The sequence below is a fragment of the Amblyraja radiata genome, chromosome 2, assembly GCF_010909765.2.
Source record: "Amblyraja radiata isolate CabotCenter1 chromosome 2, sAmbRad1.1.pri, whole genome shotgun sequence".
NCBI classification, from domain to species: Eukaryota; Metazoa; Chordata; class Chondrichthyes; order Rajiformes; family Rajidae; genus Amblyraja; species Amblyraja radiata.
The window spans coordinates 147,492,052-147,517,423 of record NC_045957.1 but is presented as its reverse complement, the minus strand read 5'-3'; the positions used below and the strand labels follow the sequence as shown (position 1 = coordinate 147,517,423).

Genomic DNA, 25,372 nt, shown 5'->3' with positions numbered 1-25,372 from the left:
GAAATTAAAGATCGAGTTGGAACTGTGTTCGACGACTCAGTGGTGGGTATAGAGAGAGTAGAGCAGGGAAGTGAGCACACAGCCATGAGCTGCTCTTGTGGTATTGGCTATGAAGGAGTTATTGGTGGCACAATGGCACATCACTTAGGCTGCTGTACTGCTCAAGCAGCCCAGGATTTGATCCTGACAACTAGCGCTGTGCGAGGTAAACATTCTTCCAGTGACTGCATGGGTGTCCTTGCGATCCTCTGAGTGTCCTCCCACATTCTAAAGATGTGCTGGTTAGAAATTAAGTTGGTGACTACAAATTGCTCCTTGTGTGGGTGGAATGCAAAGTATGTGTGGGGGAAATTAATGGGCACAAAAGAGACAGCAACCCAATTTGGAGAATGTGACTGATGGGAATGCTCTGGGAGTTGACAGCAATTTGATGGGAAAATGGCTCAAATACTGGAACAGTGATTATGAATATATACATACAAGCAGTTGGATTGTCATTTCTCAGAGTTGCCGCAGAGAGAACAATCGCCCAAAGAACTACCTTTGTGTCTTGTGGTTCCAAACCTCCTAGTTTTTGCTTTGCAATTTAAATGTTAGCCTTGAAGATTAAATTACTAATTCACCCACACACACACACACTTCACTTTCACAAGGACCCAAGAGAGTGCTGTTTGACTCATGTCAAACAGGAAGTGCCCAAATAAGTATCTGTTGATTGGAAATCCCTGTGTCGGAAAACCCATGGTCAGTGAACGTAATAAAACTGGCACAAAAATAATACACATGACCAGTTCCATTCCTTTAATCGGGTATTTGGGTACATTCCCACTTAAATACCCGAGTAAACCGAGTAGGTACAGTCCCGCTACAATGATTTGAATATAAATAACACTGTCACACACACACACACACACACACACATTAGAAACGCACCCCACTTTACAATGAAATTTAAAATCGGATGCAAAAAAACCTTTGCTTTTGTCTTTCAGATGTACATGGTTTGTTTGACTCCCTCAACACAAAATATGAATACTGAAAATAATCATGCTGAATTCTTTTCAAACCAAAATCGCACAAAATTCTGTCATTTTTGCTGTAACAATTGATAGAAATATGAAGTTCTTCAAATGATATACAAAAAGATGTGACATTGTTGTTTCCATTTACATTTTACAACCAATACCGCTTCAAGTCATAGTAGTAAGAAAGAACTGCAGATGCTTGGTTTCTTGGTCCTCCAAAATATTCCAAATGGAATTTAAACTGGAGGTGGTGGAGGGAGGACTTAAGCCAGAAAGGGTAAAATGTTGTGTCCAGCTTCAAGTCATTATGTCAAAATGTACCTATCGTACACAGTTTTAAGAGAATTAAGAGTAGACTGGTCAACTGGAAATTTCCAGGGAGGAAATTGAGATATACTTACCAGCGATACTTTTACTAATGTAACAAAATTATGTATTCGCCTGATAGGAAACCGGCCCAATTTCTGGATCCCACAATGGAATGGGAGGACAAAGGCTTCGTTCCACCCCCATTATTACCCCCGTGGTGATAACAAAGGAAAGAATCAGATGTTGCAATGGAAACGCGGGGATCCCGATCCCATTCCATTCCCCCCTCTCTTGCACTCACGTTAAAGTCGGCTCCGCTCACAGACTCCGTGCCTCCGACTAACGTGCCTTTTCTCTCCGGTCACATTGAGCAGAGTTGCCGAGCCGACCTCGTCCTTTGTCTCGCCCGCTGGTGGAAAGTCAGGCAGCTCACAGGATATTTGATGACATGTTTTTCTCTCTCTCTCCAAGCCCGACCCCCACGCTTACACCGCGTTGCCACCTCTCCCCGTCGCTACGTTGGTCTAATGCACGGAGTGTTTCATAAATCCGAGATACAGGGAGGGAGGGAGGAGCGAGGGAAAGAGGAGACCGAAATACCGAAACCTCCTATCCGTGCTGCCGCACCTGGACTGGCGCAGCCACACTGCAACTGGATCAACACACACACACACTAAGTTACATCTATTGCGTTGTGGAAAGTCCCCGAAAGCATTGATTCTTTCGCACACTTAAAATTATCTATAATTACATTATTTATGTATTCGAAAACAAATATTGACATTATTAATATGGCAAGTACTTCTGCAGTTGTACAGTCCCCTGGTGAGACCACATCTGGAGTATAGAAACATAGAAATTAGGTGCAGGAGTAGGCCATTCGGCCCTTCGAGCCTGCACTGCCATTCAATATGATCATGGCTGATCATCCAACTCAGTATCCCGTACCTGCCTTCTCTCCATACCCCCTGATCCCCTTAGCCACAAGGGCCACATCTAACTCCCTCTTAAATATAGCCAATGAACTGGCCTCGACTACCCTCTGTGGCAGAGAGTTCCAGAGATTCACCACTCTCTGTGTGAAAAAAGTTCTTCTCATCTCGGTTTTAAAGGATTTCCTCCTTATCCTTAAGCTGTGACCCCTTGTCCTGGACTTCCCCAACATCGGGAGCAATCTTCCTGCATTGAGTATTGTGTTCAAGAAGGAACTGCAGATGCTGGAAAATCAAAGGTACACAAAAATGCTGGAGTAACTCAGCGGGTGCAGCAGCATCTATGGAGCGAAGGAAATAGGTAACGTTTCGGGCCGAAAGTTTCAGTCTGAAGAAGGGTTTCGGCCCGAAACGTTACCTATTTCCTTCGCTCCATAGATGCTGCTGCACCCGCTGAGTTTCTCCAGCATTTTTGTGTACCCTGGAGTATTGTGTGCAGTTTTGATCTCCTAATTTGAGGAAAGATATCCTTGTTATTGAGGCAGTGCAGTGTAGGTTCACCAGATTAATCCCCGGGATGGTGGGACTGCCATATGAGCAAAGATTGGAAAGACTGGGCTTGTATTCATTGAAATTTAGGATAAGAGGGGATCTTATAGAAACACATAAAGTTAAAAAATGACTGGACGAGCTAGATGCAGGAAAAATGTTCGCAATGTTGGGGGAATCCAGAACCAGGGGCCACAGTCTGAATAAAGGGGAGGTCATTTAATACTGAGATGAGAAAAAAACGTTTTCACCCAGAGAGTTGTGAATTTGTGGTATTCTCTGCCACAGAGGGCAGTGGAGGCCAATTCACTGGATGAATTTAAAAGAGAGCTAGATAGAGCTCTAGGGGCTAGTGGAATCGTGGGATATGGGGACAAGGCAAGAACGGGGGGGGGGGGGGGGGGGGGGGGGGGGGGGGCGGGGGTACTGATTGTGGATGATCAGCCATGATCACAATGAATGGTGGTGCTGGCTGGAAGGGCCAAATGGCCTCCTCCTGCACATTTTCTATGTTTCTAAGTAAAACCACAGCCTAGCAAGTGTCCCAGAGTTTTAACGGTCACATCCATTATCAATTACAAGACCTTCAACATGAAAGTCTTATTTTCTTTATACTAACAGTTCATGTCCTCCAATGCCACAGCCTCGCCTTGCTCTGAAAGAGCTATCTTTGGGCCTCGCTAATTGCTTATCCTCATTTCTTCCTCTATCTTTATAATTCATTCAATACTTCAATTAAGCATTTCAATTGCAGGCATGTTCAGGCTGATAACTTGATTCTAAAATAACTGTTTTCCTAAATAACACAGTTCATTACCATAACATTGGTAGATGTGTTTCATCCTTTTTCATCTGTGTAAGACTGAAGTAAAATACCTGCAAACAGGTAAGAAGGTTCTCAACCCGAAACATAACCTGTCCATGTTCTCCATAGATGCTGCCCGACCTGCTGAATTACTCCAGCCCTTTGTGTCCTTTTGTGCACCTGTGCAAAACCATTTAAACTAGTCAGTTGGGAAGATTGGGTGACAGTAAAAGCCTACATAAAATATAAGACTGAAATCTCTATCAATAGGGACAAAAACAGGAATTTAGATACGCCAGGCAATTAGATGACATGTGGTTTCTTGAGATGATGTTAGGCTTAGTTGGAACTGTGTAGGAGGTCAAATTCAGAAAGGTAAGAGTGGGAATGGGATAGGTCACTGGAAGCTTGCTGTCCTACTTGTAGACTGAGCAGAAATGTTTCGTAGGTACTATAATGTCCATAATGTTTGACACCATCACTACACATTCTAGAAGGATATATGGACAGTGATATGTTCTGCAAAATGCAGCCAATATTGTTCGTCCCAGCACTATATCCTCCGACTGACCCTCATGATCAGCCATGATCATATTGAATGGCGGTGCAGGCTCAAAGGGCCAAATGGCCTACTCCTGCACCTATTTTCTATGTTTTTATGTTTCTTAAACAATCAATGACCATTGTCCTGGCCTTACTGCAGTTTCTATATAAAATAACTTACATTGTATTTACATTGCAGCATCTCTACAGCTAACACTATGTATATTGTCATTACTTCATCCTATTGTATTTTCATTCATAAACGGAAGTCATCTTCAAATCCACACAAAACAGATGAATTGAATATGTTTATTGTCATTGCACAAAACTGAGCAACGAAATTCCATTTGCTTCTCCTCCGTTAAAAGAAATACAACACAACAACCAATACACATATGTACAGTTAATAGTAAAATAATAAATACATTTTTAAAAGAGTTTAAAAGAATTTAGCGGTATTCCTCGAAGTTACTTCTTGCTTCCCAGTGTTCACTATTGGAGTTAAGCTCTTTTATCGCACATGGGTAGAAACTATTTTTTAGTCTACCGGTGCGAGCCTGCAGAGACCTGAATTGCCTCCCCGAGGGTAGCAGAGTAAAAAGGTGGTTGGCAGGGTTGGATGTGTCCTTCTTGATATTTGTGGCCCGGCGCAAGCATCGGGCCCTATATATGTCATCCAAGGAGGGCAGGTTAGCGTTTGTAATGCGCTGCGCAGTTTTTATAATTCCCTGCAGCGCCCTCCTCTCAGCCACAGTACAGCTGGCAAACCACACCAGGATTCCATAGGTGAGGATACTTTCCACGGCACATCGATAGAAGGACAGCAGCAGCTCTCCGTAGAGACCTCAGGAAATACAGCCGCTGATGAGACTTCTTCAAGAGAGTGACGGTGTTCATTTGCCATTTGAGGTCCTGGGAGATGTTTATTCCCAGGAACTTAAAGTCGTTGACTCTCTCCACCATGTCTCCTTTGATGTATAAGGGAGCAGGTTCCTCTCTCCTCTTCCTCCTGAAGTCAACGACAAGTTCTTTTGTCTTTGATGGGTTTAGTACCAGGTTGTTTTTGGTACACCAGACAGTCAGTTTTTGGACTTCATCCCTGTAGGCAGACTCGTCGTTGTTTATCAGTCCCACCACAGTCGTGTCGTCCGCAAACCTGATGATCCTGTTTGTACTGTGTGTTGGTGTACTGTCATAAGTGTATATTGTATACAAGATGGGACTCAGCACACAACCTTGTGGTGCTCCTGTGCTGAGCGTCAGGACTGGGGAGTAATTGGACCCCATCCTGACAGTCTGTGGGCGGTCTGTTAAAAAGTCCTTAATCCATCCACATGTGTTTGCATTAACACCTAGATCAGACAGTTTGTCCACCATTCTGCTGGGGATGATATTATTAAATGCAGAACTAAAATCTACAAATAACATCCGCACATATGAGCCAGGGCGTTCCAGATGTGTCAGTGCAGAATGTAGAGCTATGTTGATGGCATCCTCCGTTGACCTATTAGCTCTATACTATATTAGATAGGCTGGTTGGTCATGAAACAGAGCATTTGCAGCAATTGTGAAAAACATCTCAGGTACATAATGCAGTGGAGATGTTTAGACACTGTTCCCTGACCTGCATCTTCCCATTTTATTCTTCGCCTAGCTGGCTCCAGCCAGACAGTGACGTTTGTGTAGAGCTTAATATTGTGCATTCTGTGACGAATGCTGCAAATCTCATTCAGACATTTGGGTTGGAATATTTGTTCACAGCTGTAAGGAGGAGTTCAGAGCCTGATGACCTGTATCCCACATTTTTAGAGGTCAGAAAGGAGATAGCAGATGGCTGGTTGTTATCTTTAAAAATTCCATAGATTACAGAATGGTTCCCTAGGACTGGAAGATGGCAAAAGCATTTCCACTATTTATCAATGTCGAGTCACAATAGAAAATGGACAATAGGCCATGCAGGAGTAGGCCATTTGGCCCTTCGAGCCAGCACCACCATTCACTGTGATCATAGCTAATCATCCACAATCAGTACCCCGTTCCTGCCTTCTCCCCATTTCCCCTGACTCCGCTATCTTTAAGAGCTCCATATAACTCTCTCTTGAAAGCATCCAGAGAATTGGCCTCCACTGCCTTCTGAGACAGAGAATTCCACAGATTCACAATCTTCTGTGTGAAAAAGTTTTTCCTCATCTCCATTCTAAATGGCTTACCCCTTATTCTTAAACTGTGGCCCCTGGTTCTGGACTTTCCCCAACATCTGGAACATGTTTCCTGCCTCTAGCCTGTCCAAACCCTTAGTAATCTTATATGTTTCAATAAGATCTCCTCTCATCCTTCTAAATTCCAGAGTATACGAGGCCAGCCGCTCCATTTTATCAACATATGACAGTCCCGCCATCCTGGGAATTAACCTCGTGAACCTACGCTGCAATCCCTCAAAGGCAAGAATGTCCTTCCTCAAATTTGGAGACCAACACTGCACACAATACCCCAGGTGTGGTCTCACTAGGGCACTATATAACTGCAGAAGAACCTCTTTGCTCCGATACTTAACCCCTCTTGTTATGAAGGCCAACATGCCATTTGCTTTTTTCACTACCTGCATGCTTACTTTCAGTGACTAACACTCCTTCTTCCCCCCTCTCCCATCAGGCAAGAGGTACAGAAGTGAATAAGCATACCTCCAGATTCAGGACAGTTTCTTCACATCAGGCAGCTGATCCATCCTCATTGGAGATCCTCGGACTATCTTTAATCGGACTTAACTAGACTTTATCTTGCATTAAACATTTATCCCATATCTGTACAATGTGGACAGCTTGATTGCAATCATCTATAGTCTTCCCACTGACTGGATAGCATGCAACAAAAAGCTTTTCACTGTACCTACACATGTGACAATAAAATAAACTAAACTGGGAACAAGTCCTTTGGTCTACAATGCCCGTGCTGAACATGATGCCAAGACTAACTCTTATCTGCCTGCACATAATCCATATGGCTCCATTCCCTACATATCCATGTGCCTATCCAAAAATCTCCTAAATATCACCAAACTTTGGAAGGGCATTCCTGGCACTCACCACCCTCTCTGTAAAAAAAAAACAACTATCCCTCACATCTCCTTTAAACGTTGCCCCACTCACCATAAAGCTAGGACCTCTAGTATTTGATATTTCCATCCCGGGAAGTGATTCTGTCAATCTGATCTATACCTCTCATAATTGTATATAATGTACTGCTTTCAGGCCTCATCACAAGCTGTGGTGTTCCAGAGAAAACATCCCAAGTCTGTCCAAGCTCTCCTTGTTGTTAATAACCCCTAATAGAGTTATCATTCTAGTTAACCTTCTCTGCACCCTCTCCAAAGCCTCCACATCCTGACTGTAATGGGGATACCATAATTGCCGTCATTCTCCAAATGCACTCTAACCAAAGTCCTATTAAGCTACATCATGACTCCCAGACTCTTATACAATACAATACAATACAATACTGTCATTTGAACGTTATATTCAATGCCCTAATGAATGAAGCCAAGCATACCAACTAAGGCACAGTGTGTGACATGGAGAGCACTCAAAAAGGGAGCAAGGCAGGATGAATAAGGACATAGCAAGTGGAAAAATGTCATAACGTCATAGAAACATAGAAACATAGAAATTAGGTGCAGGAGTAGGCCATTCGGTCCTTCGAGCCTGCACCGCCATTCAATATGATCATGGCTGATCATCCAACTCTGTATCCCGTACCTGCCTTCTCTCCATACCCTCTGATCCCCTTAGCCACAAGGGCCACATCTAACTCCTTCTTAAATATAGCCAATTAACTGGCCTCGACTACCCTCTGTGGCAGGGAGTTCCAAAGATTCACCACTCTCTGTGTGAAAAAAGTTCTTCTCATCTCGGTTTTAAAGGATTTCCCCCTTATCCTTAAGCTGTGACCCCTTGTCCTGGACTTCCCCAACATCGGGAGCAATCTTCCTGCATCTAGCCTGTCCAACCCCTTAAGAATTTTGTAAGTTTCTATAAGATCCCCTCTCAATCTCCTAAATTCTAGAGAGTATAAACCAAGTCTATCCAGTCTTTCTTCATAAGACAGTCCTGACATCCCAGGAATCAGTCTGGTGAACCTTCTCTGCACTCCCTCTATGGCAATAATGTCCTTCCTCAGATTTGGAGACCAAAACTGTACGCAATACTCCAGGTGTGGTCTCACCAAGACCCTGTACAACTGCAGTAGAACCTCCCTGCTCCTATACTCAAATCCTTTTGCTATGAAAGCTAACATACCATTCGCTTTCTTCACTGCCTGCTGCACCTGCATGCCCACTTTCAATGACTGGTGTACCATGACACCCAGGTCTCGCTGCATCTCCCCTTTTCCTAGTCGGCCACCATTTAGATAATAGTCTGCTTTCCTGTTTTTGCCACCAAAATGGATAACCTCACATTTATCCACATTATACTGCATCTGCCAAACATTTGCCCACTCACCCAGCCTATCCAAGTCACCTTGCAGTCTCCTAGCATCCTCCTCACAGCTAACACTGCCCCCCAGCTTAGTGTCATCCGCAAACTTGGAGATATTGCCTTCAATTCCCTCATCCAGATCATTAATATATATTGCAAATAGCTGGGGTCCCAGCACTGAGCCTTGCGGTACCCCACTAGTCACTGCCTGCCATTGTGAAAAGGACCCGTTTACTCCTACTCTTTGCTTCCTGTTTGCCAGCCAGTTCTCTATCCACATCAATACTAAACCCCCAATGCCGTGTGCTTTAAGTTTGTAAACTAATCTCTTATGTGGGACCTTGTCGAAAGCCTTCTGGAAGTCCAGATACACCACATCCACTGGTTCTCCCCTATCCACGCTACTAGTTACATCCTCGAAGAATTCTATCAGATTCGTCAGACATGATTTACCTTTTGTAAATCCATGCTGACTTTGTCCAATGATTTCACCACTTTCCAAATGTGCTCCTATCCCATCTTTAATAACTGACTCTAGCAGTTTCCCCACTACCGATGTTAGACTAACTGGTCTGTAATTCCCCGTTTTCTCTCTCCCTCCCTTCTTAAAAAGTGGGGTTACGTTTGCTACCCGCCAATCCTCAGGAACTACTCCAGAATCTAAAAAGTTTTGAAAGATTATTACTAATGCATCCACTATTTCTGGAGCTACTTCCTTAAGTACTCTGGGATGCAGCCTATCTGGCCCTGGGGATTTATCGGCCTTTAATCTATTTAATTTACCCAACACCACTTCCCGGCTAACCTGGATTTCACTCAATTCCTCCAACTCCTTTGACCCGCGGTCCCCTGCTATTTCCGGCAGATTATTTATGTCTTCCTTAGTGAAGACGGAACCAAAGTAGTTATTCAATTGGTCCGCCATATCCTTGTTCCCCATGATCAACTCACCTGTTTCTGACTGCAAGGGACCTACATTTGTTTTAACTAATCTCTTTCTTTTCACATATCTATAAAAACTTTTGCTGTCAGTTTTTATGTTCCCTGCCAGTTTTCTTTCATAATCTATTTTTCCTTTCCTAATTAAGCCATTTGTCCTCCTCTGCTGGTCTCTGAATTTCTCCCAGTATGCTGCTTTTTCTGGCTAATTTGTACGCATCATCCTTCGCTTTGATACTATCCCTGATTTCCCTTGTTATCCACGGATCACCTGTATCACCTTCCCTGATTTATTCTTTTGCCAAACTGGGATGAACAATTTTTGTAGTTCATCCATGCAGTCTTTAAATGTCTTCCATTGCATATCCACCGTCAACCCTTTTAGAATTAATTGCCAGTCAATCTTGGCCAATTCACGTCTCATACCCTCAAAGTTACCTTTCTTTAAGTTCAGAACCATTGTTTCTGAATTAACAATGTCACTCTCCATCCTAATGAAGGACTCAACCATATTATGGTCACTCTTGCCCAAGGGGGCACGTACAACAAGACTGCTAACTAACCCTTCCTCATTACTCAATACCCAGTCTAAAATAGCCTGCTCTCTCGTTGGTTCCTCTACATGTTGATTTAGATAACTATCCCGCATACATTCCAAGAAATCCTCTTCCTCAGCACCCCTGCCAATTTGATTCACCCAATCTATATGTAGATTGAAGTCACCCATTATAACGGTTTTGCCTTTGTCGCACGCATTTCTAATTTCCTGTTTGATACCATCTCCAACTTCACTACTACTGTTAGGTGGCCTGTACACAACACCCACCTGCGTTTTCTGCCCCTTAGTGTTTCGCAGCTCTACCCATACCGATTCCACATCCTGCAAACTAATGTCCTTCCTTTCCATTGCGTTAATCTCCTCTCTAATCAGCAACGCTACCCCACCTCCTTTTCCTTTCTCTCTATCCCTCCTGAATATTGAATATCCCTGGATGTTCAGCTCCCAGCCTTGGTCACCCTGGAGCCATGTCTCCGTGATCCCAACTATATCATAGTCATAGTCATTAATAGCTATTGCTCAAATACCTGTCATAAGTGATAGGAGCAGAATTAGGCCATATGGGCCCATTAAGGCTCCGCCATTCAATCATGGCTGATCTATCTCTCCCTCCTAACTCCACTCTCCTGCCTTCTCCCCGTACCCCTGGCACCTGTACTAATCAAGAATCTATCTATCTCTGCCTTAAAAATATCTAGTGACTTGACCTCCACAGCCTTCTACGCCTTTATTCCTACTACCAAAATGCATGACTCCGCACATTGCTACACTATATTCCATCTGCCACTTCTCTGCCGACTCTCCCAATCTGCCCACGTTTCTGCACAGTCCCTGCTTTCTCTACACTACCTGCCCATCCATCTATTTTTGTATCATCCGCAAACTTTGCCACAAAGCCTTCAATCCCATTGACCAAATCATTAATATTCAACGTGAAGAGCACCGACCCCTGCGGAAATCCGCTTGTCACTGACAGCCAACCAGACAATGCCCCCTTTATTGCCTGATCATCCACTTTGGTCAAGAAAAAAGAAAGTATGTTTTTAAATGATGAGAGATCGAAAGGTATTCCTGTTCAAAGGGACCTGGGTGTCCTTGTACATGGATAACTGTAATATGCTGGTAATGCAATCGATCAGTTAGGCCAACCATCGATTGGTCTTTATTGCATGAGGATGTGGGTACAGGGTGCAATGTCACACTGGAATCATATATGCCTCTGGTGAGATTCTACCTGGAATATCGTTTAGAACACAAAATGCTGTAGTAACTCGACGGGACAGGCAGCATCTGTGGAAGGATTGGATAGGTGACGTTTCATGTTGGGAGCCTTCTTCCGACTTCATTCGCACCATTTTGCTGCACTAGGGGCAATTACAAAGGCCAATTAACCTACAAACCAAAGGACCCAGAGAAAACCAAGCAGTCATGCAAACTCCACACAGATGATAGCCAATGTCAAGATCGAACCTGGGTTTCTGGCGCTGTGAGACAGCAACTCTACTAGCTATTCCCCTGTGACTTGGGAATCAACCTAACAAAAACACAGGCATGTGGAAGATCCAATGCCCCTTCTGAAAATGTACTGAAAGAATTGAAAGATATTTTCCTTTTGGTTTGTCTGTTACTCTGTTGTCCATAGAATTAATGTCCATATAAATAACAAATAAGTAACATGTGGCATTTTAACTGCTCATAACCAGGACCGTGGTGTTAACATTCGTTCCTTTCCCGTTCCAACATTCTCCAACTCAGTATAATTGTAATTTAATGATACGGGATATTTTCAAGACAGGAACAGAGAAACACTAATAGAGTGGTGAATCTCTGGAATTCTCTGCCACAGTAGGTAGTTGAGGCCAGTTCATTGGCTATATTTAAGAGGGAGTTAGATGTGGCCCTTGTGGCTAAAGGGATCAGGGGGTATGGAGAGAAGGCAGGTACAGGATACTGAGTTGGATGATTAGCCATGATCATATTGAATGGCGGTGCAGGCTCGAAGGGCCGAATGGCCTACTCCTGCAACTATTTTCTATGTTTCTATGTTTTCTTTTTAAAATATGCTTTCACTTGGTACAGGTACTGGAATTGTTTCTCTGACACAGAACTGAAAAGTGCAATGACAATAAATTGAATCCAAAACTAGACGCACACAAATGATGGAAGTTAACACTACTTTCTGCAACGGCCTGAGGGGAAAACCTATGGTTGACTCATTGTAGAACAGTGTAACTTTACTTTTGGTTTTGAACATTGTGGCCCATAGGCAGCAGCCTCAAGGCTGCATCTAATGTATCGCCCCCAGATGCACAACACCAGTATCTGCAGCCAGATTCAGCCACAGTTACTGTGTAACCCTCACAAGATTAACAAAAGACCTTAAATAATGTTCTCCCTCAGGGAATTGCTCTTTTCAAACTTCACTCCAAACTGGAGGATGTGACAGATGTTCGGCAGCTGTGGCGGGGCCTGAATGCAATCACCTCCTACAAGGCGAAACCAGGAGGCAGCTCGAATGTCGGCTAAACATCACTCCCTGACGAGCTTAATGCGTTTTACGTACTCATAGGGAGAATACTGATGTGCCTTCCCGATCCCCCATTCGCTGTGATGGCATTTCAGTCTCAGTCACAGAGGCCGACGTCAGGAAATACTTCAGAGGGGTGAACCTCCGAAAAGCACCTGGACCTGATGGTATACCCGGTCGTGTTCTAAAAACCTGTGCGGACCAACTGGCTGGAGTTTTTACGGACATTTTCAACCTTTCAATTCTGAGGTCTGAGGTCCCCACCTGCTTTAAAAGGGCATCAATTATACCAGTGCCCAAGAAGAGTAAGGTGATGTGCCTCAATGACTATCGACCAGTGGCACTAACGCCGGTGGTGATGAAGTGCTTTGAGAGGTTGATCATGGAGCAAATCAACTCCTACCTCGACAAAAACCTGGACCCACTGCAGTTCGCTTACCGCCACAACAGATCAAAGGTGGATGCGATCTCGCTGGCCCTCCACTCCGCTCTGGACCACTTGGACAACAAAAACTCATATGTCAGGCTGTTATTCATTGATTACAGCTCGGCATTTAACACAATGATCCCCTCCAAGCTGGTTACCAAACTCGCAGAACTGGGTCTCTGCGCATCCCTCTGCAATTGGATCCTCGACTTCCTCATTCACAGACCACAGTCTGTTCGTATTGGTGGAAATGTGTCAGCCTCGATAACAATCAGCACGGGAGCACCTCAAGGCTGCGTGCTCATCCCCCTGCTGTACTCACTTTATACTCATGACTGCGTAGCCAGTCACAGTGTGAACTCCATCATCAAGTTCGCTGACGACACCACTGTTGTGGGACGTATCACTGATGGGGATGAGTCAGAGTATAGAAGAGAGATCGAGCAACTGTCCATATGGTGCCAGCGCAATAACCTGGCCCTCAACACCAGCAAAACCAAGGAACTGATTGTGGACTTTGGAAGGAGTAGGAGAGGGACCCACAGCCCCATTTATATCAACGGGTCGATGGTTGAAAGGGTCAAGAGCTTCAAATTCCTGGGCGTGCACATCTCTGAAGATCTTTCCTGGTCCTGAACACAAATGCAATTATCAAGAAAGCTCATCAGCGCCTCTACTTCCTGAGAAGATTACGGAGAGTCGGTTTGTCAAGGAAGACTCTCTCTAACTTCTACAGGTGCACAGTAGAGAGCATGCTGACCGGTTGCATCGTGGCTTGGTTCGGCAATTTGAGCGCCCTGGAGAGGAAAAGACTACAAAAAGTAGTAAACACTGCCCAGTCCATCATCGGCTCTGACCTTCCTTCCATCGAGGGGATTTATCGCAGTCGCTGACTCAAAAAGGCTGGCAGTATCATCAAAGACCCACACCATCCTGGCCACACACTCATCTCCCTGCTACCTTCAGGTAGAAGGTACAGGAGCCTGAAGACTGCAACAACCAGGTTCAGGAATAGCTACTTCCCCACAGCCATCAAGCTATTAAACCTGGCTCGGACAAAAATCTGAATCTGAATCTGAAGTAATAACCCATTTTCTGTTATTTGCACTTTATCAGTTTATTTATTCATGAGTGTATATATTTATATTATGGTATATGGACACACTTATCTGTTTTGTTGTAAATGCCTACTATGTTCTGTGTGCTGAAGCAAAGGAAGAATTTCATTGTCCTATACAGGGACACATGACAATAAACTCACTTGAACTTGAACAATAATTATAGAAGTGTTTAAGAAGGAACTGCAGATGCTGGAAAATCAAAGGTAGACAAAAATGCTGGAGAAACTCAGCATAATTATAGAAGTGATATGCCTGCTATTTTTGCACATACCTATGAATTGGAAGAAACCACAAGAGCACCGTGTGGCACGGTGGCGCAGCGGTAGAGTTGCTATCTTACAGCGCTAGAGACCCGGGTATGATCCTAACTACCGGTGCAGTCTGTCCGGAGTTTGTTCGTTCTCCCCGTGACTGCCTGGGTTTTTCCGAGGTCTTCGGTTTCTTCCCACACTCCAAAGATATACAAGTTTGTAGATGAATTGGCTTGGTACAAATGTAAATTGTCCCTAGTGTGTGTAGGATACTGTTAATGTGCAGGGATCGCTGTTCTGTGCGGACTCGGTGGGCCGAAGGGCCTGTTTCCGTGCTGCATCTCGGAACCAAACTAAAAAAGCAAGGCCTTCTGTCAAAATTGAATACACGGTTACACCCATCTTGTCAGTAATGTTTCTACAAGTAGAGACTGCAGACAAATCCAGTGACATCTGTCATCTTATCATTTAACCTCAGTCACCACAAGCACAAAGTTATCTTGGTTTTGTGGTGAGAAAGTAAATGTAATCCAACCCCTACTCACCTAGTTGTGGCACTTGACTGCACTTTACTATTCTTAATCAATGCTGAAGAACTGTTAAGACCGAATGAACAAAATGTGAAAACTTGTCACGACGTTGATGATAGGTGCTAAATCATGAGTAGCCGACACCTGTTCAATTTTGCAATGTAAGATGATCTGCATCAACTAAATGATTATGTACGTTCATATGTTAAGGAAGCAGAATTAGGCCATTCGGCCCATCAAGTCTATTCCGCAATTCAATCAATATTTCCCTCTCAACTTCATTCTCCTGCCTTCTCCCCGTAACCACTGACACCCTTCATACAGAGGTCATCCAAGTGAATGATAAATCAGGCTTCTATATTCATATACATTTAACAACTCTCCCTGCTCATCTTTTGATTACTAAGAAACCATCGAGATGACACTCCCAAATCTCTGTGATGTATGGCCATGCAGCAGTTTGGAGGGACGTGCGGAATGAAGCCAAAATCCAGAGTAAATATTTAATCTCTGACCTCTTTGATCTACCTGTAAAAATTGCAATGTTCTAATTGGGATTCAAGCAGGACATGATCACGGTTGTAAACAAAAGGTTTGTTCAGAGTCCTGGTCTTCTTCTTGCGTTTGAGGCAGCAGAAGTCTGCAGGAGGGTGATGCCATCCGGTTCGACATCCGTAGATGCCCGCCCTAAAAAGGGCGCATGCTCCGGGTTGGCGCCGCCTGCTGCTGTCTCTGTTTGTTGTCGTTCGTCTGACTGAGGTCAGTTGACAGGGCTCACCACAGGGAGGTCGACAACACGAGCCCCAGAGTCCTGGTGTATGTGACTTTGTCAAGCCTGGTCAAACCATGAATCACAAATCAGCATATGCCCTCTCTGCAAATTTAATAATAACATTATGGAATACATACACTCTATTCAGGAGTAATAGATTGTTTAACTAAAACTAGATATTTAGTTACTCTGTCAACCGCACAAAAGACAAGCAGCAATAGACTCAAATGTGGAATTAACAGATTATTCATGATTCATCTTCAAAAAAGGCTGTATAAAAGCACCTTAAATAATTAAAAAATAAGGAGTGGTTGAAACTATAATCCTGAATAATTCTGCCTTGATTTTAACTTTTATAATTTAGGTGTAAAGTCCTCACCATCTTTAACTGCAATTGCATTTGCTGCATTTAGTGGCGGGAGCTGTTGGCCATTGTAGTATCATACTGGATCTGCCTGCTAGCTGCTGGCGGAGTTTTGTACTCAGCAGTTTGATCTGATTTTGCTTTGCCGGGTATCCATTTTGATTTCAGCCACAAATCTCTCATTCACATTCAACTTTTAATCATTAATAGTTCCTCTCTCTATTTTATGTCTGACTCACTCAAATCTACGCAGAAGGACATCATGTTCATCATAACAATGCTGGCTAAAAATTGATATAGTTACTCCCACTTCATAGTTTTTGGTCCAAAGATTTGTAGATCACGTGTTTCAAGTGTTTTCCATGAATGTTTTAAAAGTGATGTGGGTAATTTTTCGCCTACGCTTTTATTGTTTAATGACTTCATATAATCCCCTAGAAATACTGTATGATTTTATCAGTTAATATCTCTGTAAAGTTCTGTTAGCAATTGGCAATCATCTGTGCAAAAATGCAGGCAGGATGTCTGACAGGATTTTACCTTTGCATGCGGGCTTTTTCACATTTAGTCAACATTAACCTCAGAAATGGAATGCTGAGTTTTTGAACAGTCCGTCAGTGGAATTTGTCCTGTTTGCCAAAACCAGGAGGCTTTCACATTGGTGGATACTAAAAGAATGGATTTGAGTTGTCAGATTATCAGACAACTGATGGGTAAACATTTCCTGTATTGGTGCCTTGGTCAAAACCCAGCAATAAATGTTGTTTAAATATTCCACCAAGACAAAAAGAGAGCCAGAGTGTGTGATATAGGTATCTGGCACAAATATTGCTCAAATACCTGGGTGTAAATTTCAATCTGAGATGCTTCTCTAATATGTATCTAAGTGCTTATGTATAGTGATACTTGTACTGAACTGTATATGAAAATGGATTTCACTGTAACTCGGTACACGTGACAAATAAAGTACCATACCATACCATATCATTTCATAAAGTACCATATTCACCACATTTTACAAGGATCTTGAAGTCTTGGCTTCAATAATAAATTTGTAAATCTATATTTTCCGGAAAGTTAGTTGGTTCAAATGGGAGAGCAACAGCTGAAAATCCCCAGATTTCTATTTTTTCCTTCATATAGTTTACAGTACAGTACCAGGCTGGGAGGGCAATGCAAACAGGGGCTTACACTATTGGCAATAAAGTGAACTATACTACATTTGAGGGCAGCACAATGGTGCAACTAGTAGAACTGCTGCTTCACAGTGCCAGAGACCAGGGTTCGATTCTGACCTCGGGTGCTGGCTATCTGAATTTTGCACGTTCTCCCTGTGACCATGTGGGTTTCTTCCGTGTGCTCCGGTTTCCTCCCACATCCCAAAAATGTGCAGGTTTGTAGGTTAATTGGCCTCTGTAAATTGCCCCATGTGTAGGGCAAGATTGTGTGAACAGGTGATTATGTACTCCCTGGCTCGAAGGGCCTGTTTCTATACTGTATCCCTAAAACGAAAAAAAAACTGAAAACAAGGAAGTGATCCCAACTCCAATCTCCTGCATAGATCTGAGATAAAATAATCTTAATTGTATGTGCGTCGTGAAATTTAAACTATCCCATACAACTATCCCATACAATATTATTTTGAAACTGAGCTCTGCCATGTATCTGAAAATGCTACACTTTAGCTAAGTAAGTTAACATTTCAGTTTTACCATTTTGAACTTATTTGTTAGTATCTTGTTCATCTAATCCTGTGGAGAACAAATATGTAGTTGTTTGACTGATCCTTTGTACTTGTTAGCTGGAAACAGGACAGATTCCCTGTGTGTTCTTATTCTTCCTTTTATTTGGATTCTATGTAAGTCTATTTAATTTTTCCAATTCTGAGAAGGAACTACACATGAAGTGGCAGTGAGCATACTGCTTCTACAAGCACATTCTGTCCTGTTCACCGTCCCCAACACTTGTGTCTTTTTTCAGGGATCTAATCTTTGCCATTGCTACAGTATGTATTTCACCTTTAACTGCTAGAATTATCAAATACAATGACAATGTATTCTTAGAAAAATAATTCTCAGAATTAAAAAAACAATGATTTGGTAAAAATCCCCAGATTAACTTTCGGGATTGATAGCCCTCTAGTGGAGATAATGTGTAATTGACTTTTCTCCATCTTCGTGTTGTGTGTGGCATGCACAGCCTAAAGTTGTAGGACAACTTGTACTATTTGATCCTATTTGATTGCGCACACCAGATTGATTGCATTCGTCGAAACAGGGTGGACCACGTGAAGGTTGCAATCTCCCACCCCACTTTTCTCAATAATTGCCATAGTTCTTTCTATATTTTAATTTTCAAGGAAAATTTAATTTGAGAGGTTTCACTGAAATTTGTAATTGACACTCTATCTGGGAAAGATGAAGCTATCTTGAAATGGCCTGTTTTAGCAACTTGAATGTCCAGCAACAAAGATTACACTGCCCGGTCCATCACAGGCACTGATCTCCCCACCATCAAAGGATTCTATAGGAGGTGCTGCCTCAAAAAGACATCCAATATCACCAAAGACCAATTTCACTCCTACCAACGGGAAGAAGGTTCAAGAATGGCTTCTTCCCATCAATGAACTAACCTCAACAATGAACTTCTATGGACTGTCTTTGTTTGCATTAAGGACTTGGGGTTTTGATTGGCACCAGTACTGTACTTTTTAATATATTGAAATTTTGTTTATTATATATTACCCATGTGCGTTGTGTTTGCAGGCCTGTTGTGCTGCTGCAAGTTAGAATCTTATGTTTCCATCTACTCTTTACGTTGCTTTGAAAAAGCAGCCAACATCATCAAATAATTTCCCATTCCGGCCAATCCTTTTTCTCCCTTCTCCCATCCAGCAGAAGGTACATAAGCTAGACTCTGGAACAGCTTCTTTCCATCTGTTATCAGGCTTCTGAATGGTCTTTCCATAAGCTAGGGTACTATTTGATTCACCTCTACCACATTGATGACATTGGACTTTCTCTATGGAACCGATGCACTACAATGCTGAGAGCTACAGTATATTCTGCAAGCTGTATCTTCCCCTTTGCTTTATATATCATGAATTCTAACTGATTATATCTATGCATGATATATCTGACCTGTTTGGATACCATGCAATACAAAGCTTTTCACTGTACCTCGTTACATGTGACAATAATAAACCTAAACCTAGACCTAAACCCAAATGTGTAGGAAGGAACTGCAGATGCTGCTTTACACTGAAGATAGACACAAAATGCTGGAGTAACTCAGCAGGTCAGGCAGCATCTCTGGAGAAAAGGAATAGGTGATGTTTCTTCAGACTGAGAGTCAGGGGAGAGGGAAAATAGAGAAATTAGAAAAGGTGCAGATCAAACCAGAGCCGGCACCAATGGCCCAGGAAAGGTGGAACCCACCATGGTCCATTGATGACTGAGAAAGATATGATAATGAAGGGATACAAACAGTAAAACTAGCAGGGTGACTATGGTGGGGGAGGGATGCAGAGAGAGGGAATGCAAGGGTTACTTGAAATTAGAGAAATCAATATTGGTACTGCTGGGCTGTAAGCTGCCCAAGTGAAATATGAGGTGTTGTTCCTCCAATTTGCATGTGGCCTTACTCTGACGGTGGAGGAGCCCCAGGAAAGAAAGGTCAGTGTGGGAATGGAAAAAGGAGTTAATACATATGTTTGTCAACCGGGAGATCGCATGGCCAGGGTGGACTAAGTGTAGGTGTACAGCGAAATGATCACCCAGTTAGTCTTTGTCTCATCGATATATAGGAGCCCACACCGAGATCAATGGATACAGTCGATGTGGTTGGAGGAGGTGCAAGAGAATCTCTGCCTCAATTGAAAGGACTGTCCAGATCCCTGTATGGAATCGAGTTGTTAACTTCACAACCCTACCAAATGCTTCTTGTACTTTATCAACAAAGCTTTACAACATGTGTAGGAAAGAACTGCAGATGCTGGTTTAAATCAAAGGTAGACACAAAATGCTGGTGTAACTCAGCAGGCCAGGCAGCATCTCTGGAGGGAACAAATGGGGCTTTACAACATATTCCACATATTCCACTAACCATCTTTAGTTCTGAAGAATGCTCTCTGGTTCACTGTATTTCTCCATTAATTTGTGAACTCACATAACCTTACTGTTGCTAGCCTGGGACTTCAACACATGCCTCTTACCTTGTCAGTGTGTGCGTGTGAGTTCTTGTGAATTGATCCAGAACTGACTATCATACCATGATCACTCATTTGCCCTCTCACATACAGAGCATGAAGTAAACACAACTGTTTATTCCTGTACGATATTACGGATTCAGCATGTAGATAGAAGCAAGCACAGGTTTTCAGTACACACTGTTGCCAGTGTGGGTCTTCTTTATTTTTACAAAAGTACACTGCACATACTCACACATATTCACGAGGTGGTGGGCCTGATCTCAGACAACGATGAGAAGGCCTACCGGGAGGAGGTGGCTGATCTGGCACTCTGGGGTCAGGACAACAGCCTCCTCTTGAACATCAAAAAAACTAAGGAGCTGATTGTGGACTTTAGGAGGGCACATCATCCGAGGACGTACACACCATTGAGGATAAATGGGGATACTGTGGATAGGGTGAGCTGTTTTAAATATCTGGGAGTCCACATATCTGAGGATATGACATGGACATCACACGCTGCAGCACTTGTAGTTTGTTTGGTTGTTTGTTTGTTTGTCTTTTTGCACAAAGTCCACGAGCATTGCCACTTTTCATTTCACTGCACATCTCGTATGTGTATGTGACGAATAAACTTGACTGATGCATTTTGATTCTGCGGGGGGACGTTTGTGTTGAACTCTATAATGTGTTGTGTCCATTTTCTTTATTTTTTTGTTAACCTTTTTCTATGGTATGGAAACTTATTAGCTATTTTATGTAATAATAATAATAATAATAAATTTAATTTATGGGCGCCTTTCAAGAGTCTCAAGGACACCGTACAAAAATTTAGCAGGTAGAGGAAAAACATGTAAGGGGAATGAAATAAATAGTAGAGACATGACTAGTACACAAAGTAAAGACAGAATTCAATACAAAACACAATATGAGGCAATTAATGCACAGATGAAAAGGGAGGGGGACGTGGGGCTAAGGATAGGCAGAGGTGAAGAGATGGGTCTTGAGGCGGGACTGGAAGATGATGAGGGACACGGAATTGCGGATCAGTTGGGGGAGGGAGTTCCAGAGCCTGGGAGCTGCCCTGGAGAAGGCTCTGTCCCCAAAACTGCGGAGGTTGGACTTGTGGATGGAGAGGAGACCGGCTAATGTGGATCTGAGGGACCGTGAGGGTTGGTAGGGGGAGAGGAGGTCAGTGAGATATGGGGGGGGCCAGATGGTGGAGGGCTTTGTAGGCGAGGATCAGGATTTTGTAGTTGATCCGGTGGGAGATGGGAAGCCAGTGAAGTTGTTTGAGGACTGGAGTGATGTGATGCCAGGATTTGGTGTGGGTGATGAGTCGGGCGGCTGCGTTCTGGACCAGTTGGAGTCGGTTGATGTAGGTGGAGCTGATGCCAAGGAGAAGTGAGTTGCAGTAGTCCAGTCGGGAGGAGATGAAGGCATGGATGAGTCTTTCAGCAGCGGGAGGTGCGAGAGAGGGTCTGAGTTTGGCGATGTTGCGGAGATGAAAGAAGGAGGTTTTAATGACATGGCAGATGTGAGGCTCAAGGGAGAGGGTGGAATCAAAGATCACGCCAAGGTTGCGGGCCTGGGGAGATGGGGAGACAGTGGTGCCGTCGATGGTGAGAGTGTGGTTATTGATTTTGCTGAGTGTGGCTTTGGAGCCTATGAGGAGGAATTCTGTCTTATCGCTGTAACGCACTTTGGTGTCAATGCGAGTTGACTTAAAACGTGCTATATAAATAAAACTTACTTACTTACTTACATATTGAATATATCACATGACACAAATCATACTCATTTCTTAAAGTTAACCAGTCAACGGAAAAACAAGACACGATTACAATCGACCCATTTACAGTGTACAGAAGCATGATAAGGGAATAACGAATAAGGGGACAACAGATGGCACAATGGGCTAAGTGTTCGGCTGGCAACCGGAAGGTAGCCGGTTCGAACCCCCCTTGGAGTGCATACTGTCGTTGTGTCCTTGGGCAAGACACTTCACCCACCTTTGCCTGTGTGTGAATGTGTGTGAGTGATTGGTGGTGGTCGGAGGGGCCGTAGGCGCAGATTGGCAGCCACGCTTCCGTCAGTCTGCCCCAGGGCAGCTGTGGCTACAGAAGTAGCTCACCACCACCGAGTGTGACTGAGGAGTGAATGAATAATGCGATGTAAAGCGCCTTGAGTATTAGAAAGGCGCTATATAAATCCCATCCATTATTATTATTATTAACGTTGGCAGGGAGCTGGAGGGGGGGAGCTGGAGGGGGGGAGCTGCGGGGGGCTGGGGGCGGGGGGCTGGAGGGGAGCTGCGGGGAGCAAGATGCCGCCACCCCGTTCCCGACGCGTTTGACAATGAAACTCTGCTGACCTGGGCTGGCTTGTTGCCAGGGCAACGCGCGCAGTCGCCGCCCGGGGGGGAGGAGGAGGGCCCGGTCCCGGTCCCGGTCCGCCCGGGTTTATCTTCCCTCGCCCCTGTACCGCCGCCAATTCCCTCCGGGCTCCCTGACGGGAGACAGTCTTCGTGCAGCTTCACCGCGGCCCCTTCCTCCAGTTCACGTTCAATGAGTTTGATGACGCGCACTTTGCTTGACTTTATTTGACGTGACCGGTTGAGCCGACAGGGTCAAGTTTTTATTTTAATTGGGGCGGGGGATGAATTAACCGGTCCCCCCTTTCCCCGGAGTTTAGTTCCGCCGGTGCAGACGCCACAGCCACAGCGAGCGGGCGGGCGGAGACTGCGCTGATCCCGGCGGCCGGGGAGCGATGGGGAACCAGCTGGCGGGCATCGCGCCCTCACAGATCCTGTCGGTCGACAGCTACTTCTCCGACATCCACGAGTTCGAGTACGACAAGAGCCTGGGCAGCACCCGCTTCTTCAAGGTGGCCCGCTCCAAGCACCGCGAGGGGCTGGTGGTGGTCAAGGTGTTCGCCGTCCAGGACCCGTCGCTGCCGCTCACGGCCTACAAGCAGGAGCTGGAGGAGCTGCGCCACAAACTGCTGGGCGCCCACAACTGCCTGCCCTTCCTCAGGGCCGGCTTCACCGAGAAAGCCGCCATGCTCTTCCGCCAGTACGTCCGCGACAACCTGTACGACCGCATCAGCACCCGGCCCTTCCTCAACAACATGGAGAAGAAGTGGATCGCCTTCCAGCTCCTGAGCGCCGTGGAACAAGCCCACCGGGCCGGAGTCCGCCACGGAGACATCAAGACGGAGAACGTGATGGTCACCAGCTGGAACTGGGTGCTGCTCACCGACTTTGCCAGCTTCAAGCCCACCTACCTGCCCGAGGACAACCCGGCAGACTTCAATTACTTCTTCGACACCTCCCGGAGGAGGACCTGTTACATCGCGCCCGAGCGGTTTGTGGACGGGACCATGTTCAGCACCGAGCTGGAATCGGCGAGGGATTCAACTACCCCACTGGTGGATCTGACTCCCAACAGCCAGAGGATGAGGGGAGAACTCAAACCGGCCATGGACGTTTTCTCTGCAGGTGCACTTGCTAATGTGGTCTGTTAGTTGGAAAGTGCGTGGATCATAGAATTGGAAAGTCATTATTGTGTGGACGTAGGTTTCTTGGTCCTCCAAAATATTCCAAATGGAACTTAAACTGGAGGTGGTGGAGGGAAAACTTAAGCCAGAAAGAGTTTTTGGGAAGAAAGAGCTACCTTAAATTTAGTTGTATCTGGTTGGGGCATACCCCTGTCCCACTTAGGAAAGCTGAACGGAAACCTCTGGAGACTTTGCGCCCCACCCAAGGTTTCCGTGTAGTTCCCGGAGGTTGCAGGTGGTTGCCGGAGGTTGCAGGTAGTGGAAGCAGGTAGGGAGACTGACAAAAACCTCCGGGAACCGCACGGAAACCTTCAGAGGTTTCCGTTCAGGTTTCCTAAGTGGGCCAGGGGCATAACTGTGGTTGGGTGGAGATTATTCCATGCTTTAATTGTGCAGGGGAAGAACGAATTGCTGTACACATCTGTCTTGGTAGATGGAATCTCAAATTGGATCGAATGCCCTCGGTCCTAATTAGTTTGGTTATAGGTTGTATTGGAACTCTGATCTTTCAGGTGCGAGAGGGCCTTCTTCCGCACTGAGACTCTACAATCAGGTCAAGAGAGCCCTCGGGCCGGGGACACTAATTCTATCAATTTTCACCCTCATCCCCCACACCCGCGATCACTCAACTGGGTTGTGGTCCCACTTCCAGGCTGGTACCAAAATCTTAATCTACTGCCCAAAAGAACCATTGCTTGACCAGGCACAAAGTGGAAATCCCATAGCTGTAAAAGTCATACCTACTTTGAATTTGAGGTGTAAATCTGAGAATGTTGAAAATCTAAAATTGAAAAAAAAAGTTTGTCTTGACACTGAATTTTCCTAAAGATCTCCAATGGAGGTACCACTTTGCAACAACTTTCTCAACAACCATAGATACATAGACAATGGGTGCAGGAGTAGGGCATTCATCCCTTTGAGCCAGCACCACCATTCAATGTGATCATGGCTGATCATCCACAATCAGTACCCCGTTTGTGCCTGCTCCCCATAACTCTTGATTCCGCTAGCCCCAAGGGCTATAACTCTCTTTTGAATGCATCCAGTGAATTGGCCTCCACTGCCTTCTGAGACAGAGAATTCCACAAATTTAAACTCTCTGTGTGAAAAAGGTTTCCTCATCTCAGTTCTAAATAGCTTATTCTTAACATGTGGCCCCCTAGTTCTGGACTCCCCCAATGTCGGGAACATGTTTCCTGCATCTAGCGTGTCCAATCCCTTAATGTTTCTATAAGATATCCTCTCATCCTTCTAAATTCCAGTGTATACAAGCCCAGTCGCTCCATTCTTTCATCTATGACAGTCCCGCCAGAGCGGGAATTAACCATGTGAACTTACATAGACATAGAAACATAGAAAATAGGTGCAGGAGTAGGCCATTCGGCCCTTCGAGCCTGCACCGCCATTCGATATGATCATGGCTGATCATCCAACTCCGTATCCCATCCCTGCCTTCTCTCCATACCCCCTGATCCCTTTAGCCACAAGGGCCACATCTAA

The 25,372-nt window shown here is 44.6% G+C and overlaps 1 protein-coding gene across 2 annotated transcripts in view; it reads left to right on the top strand.

Moving 5' to 3' along the window:
* Positions 1 to 22,727: 22,727 nt before the first annotated feature.
* pik3r4 (phosphoinositide-3-kinase regulatory subunit 4) overlaps positions 22,728 to 25,372 on the top strand; it is a 53,809-nt gene continuing 51,164 nt past the window's right edge. The window contains exon 1 of one of the 2 annotated variants that reach the window (XM_033016988.1): positions 22,728 to 23,813. In XM_033016988.1, coding sequence (XP_032872879.1) covers positions 23,084 to 23,813 — 730 coding nt within the window. In that variant the 5' untranslated portion in view covers positions 22,728 to 23,083. The remainder of the gene's footprint in view (positions 23,814 to 25,372) is intronic. The other variant, XM_033016982.1, reaches the window with a different exon arrangement.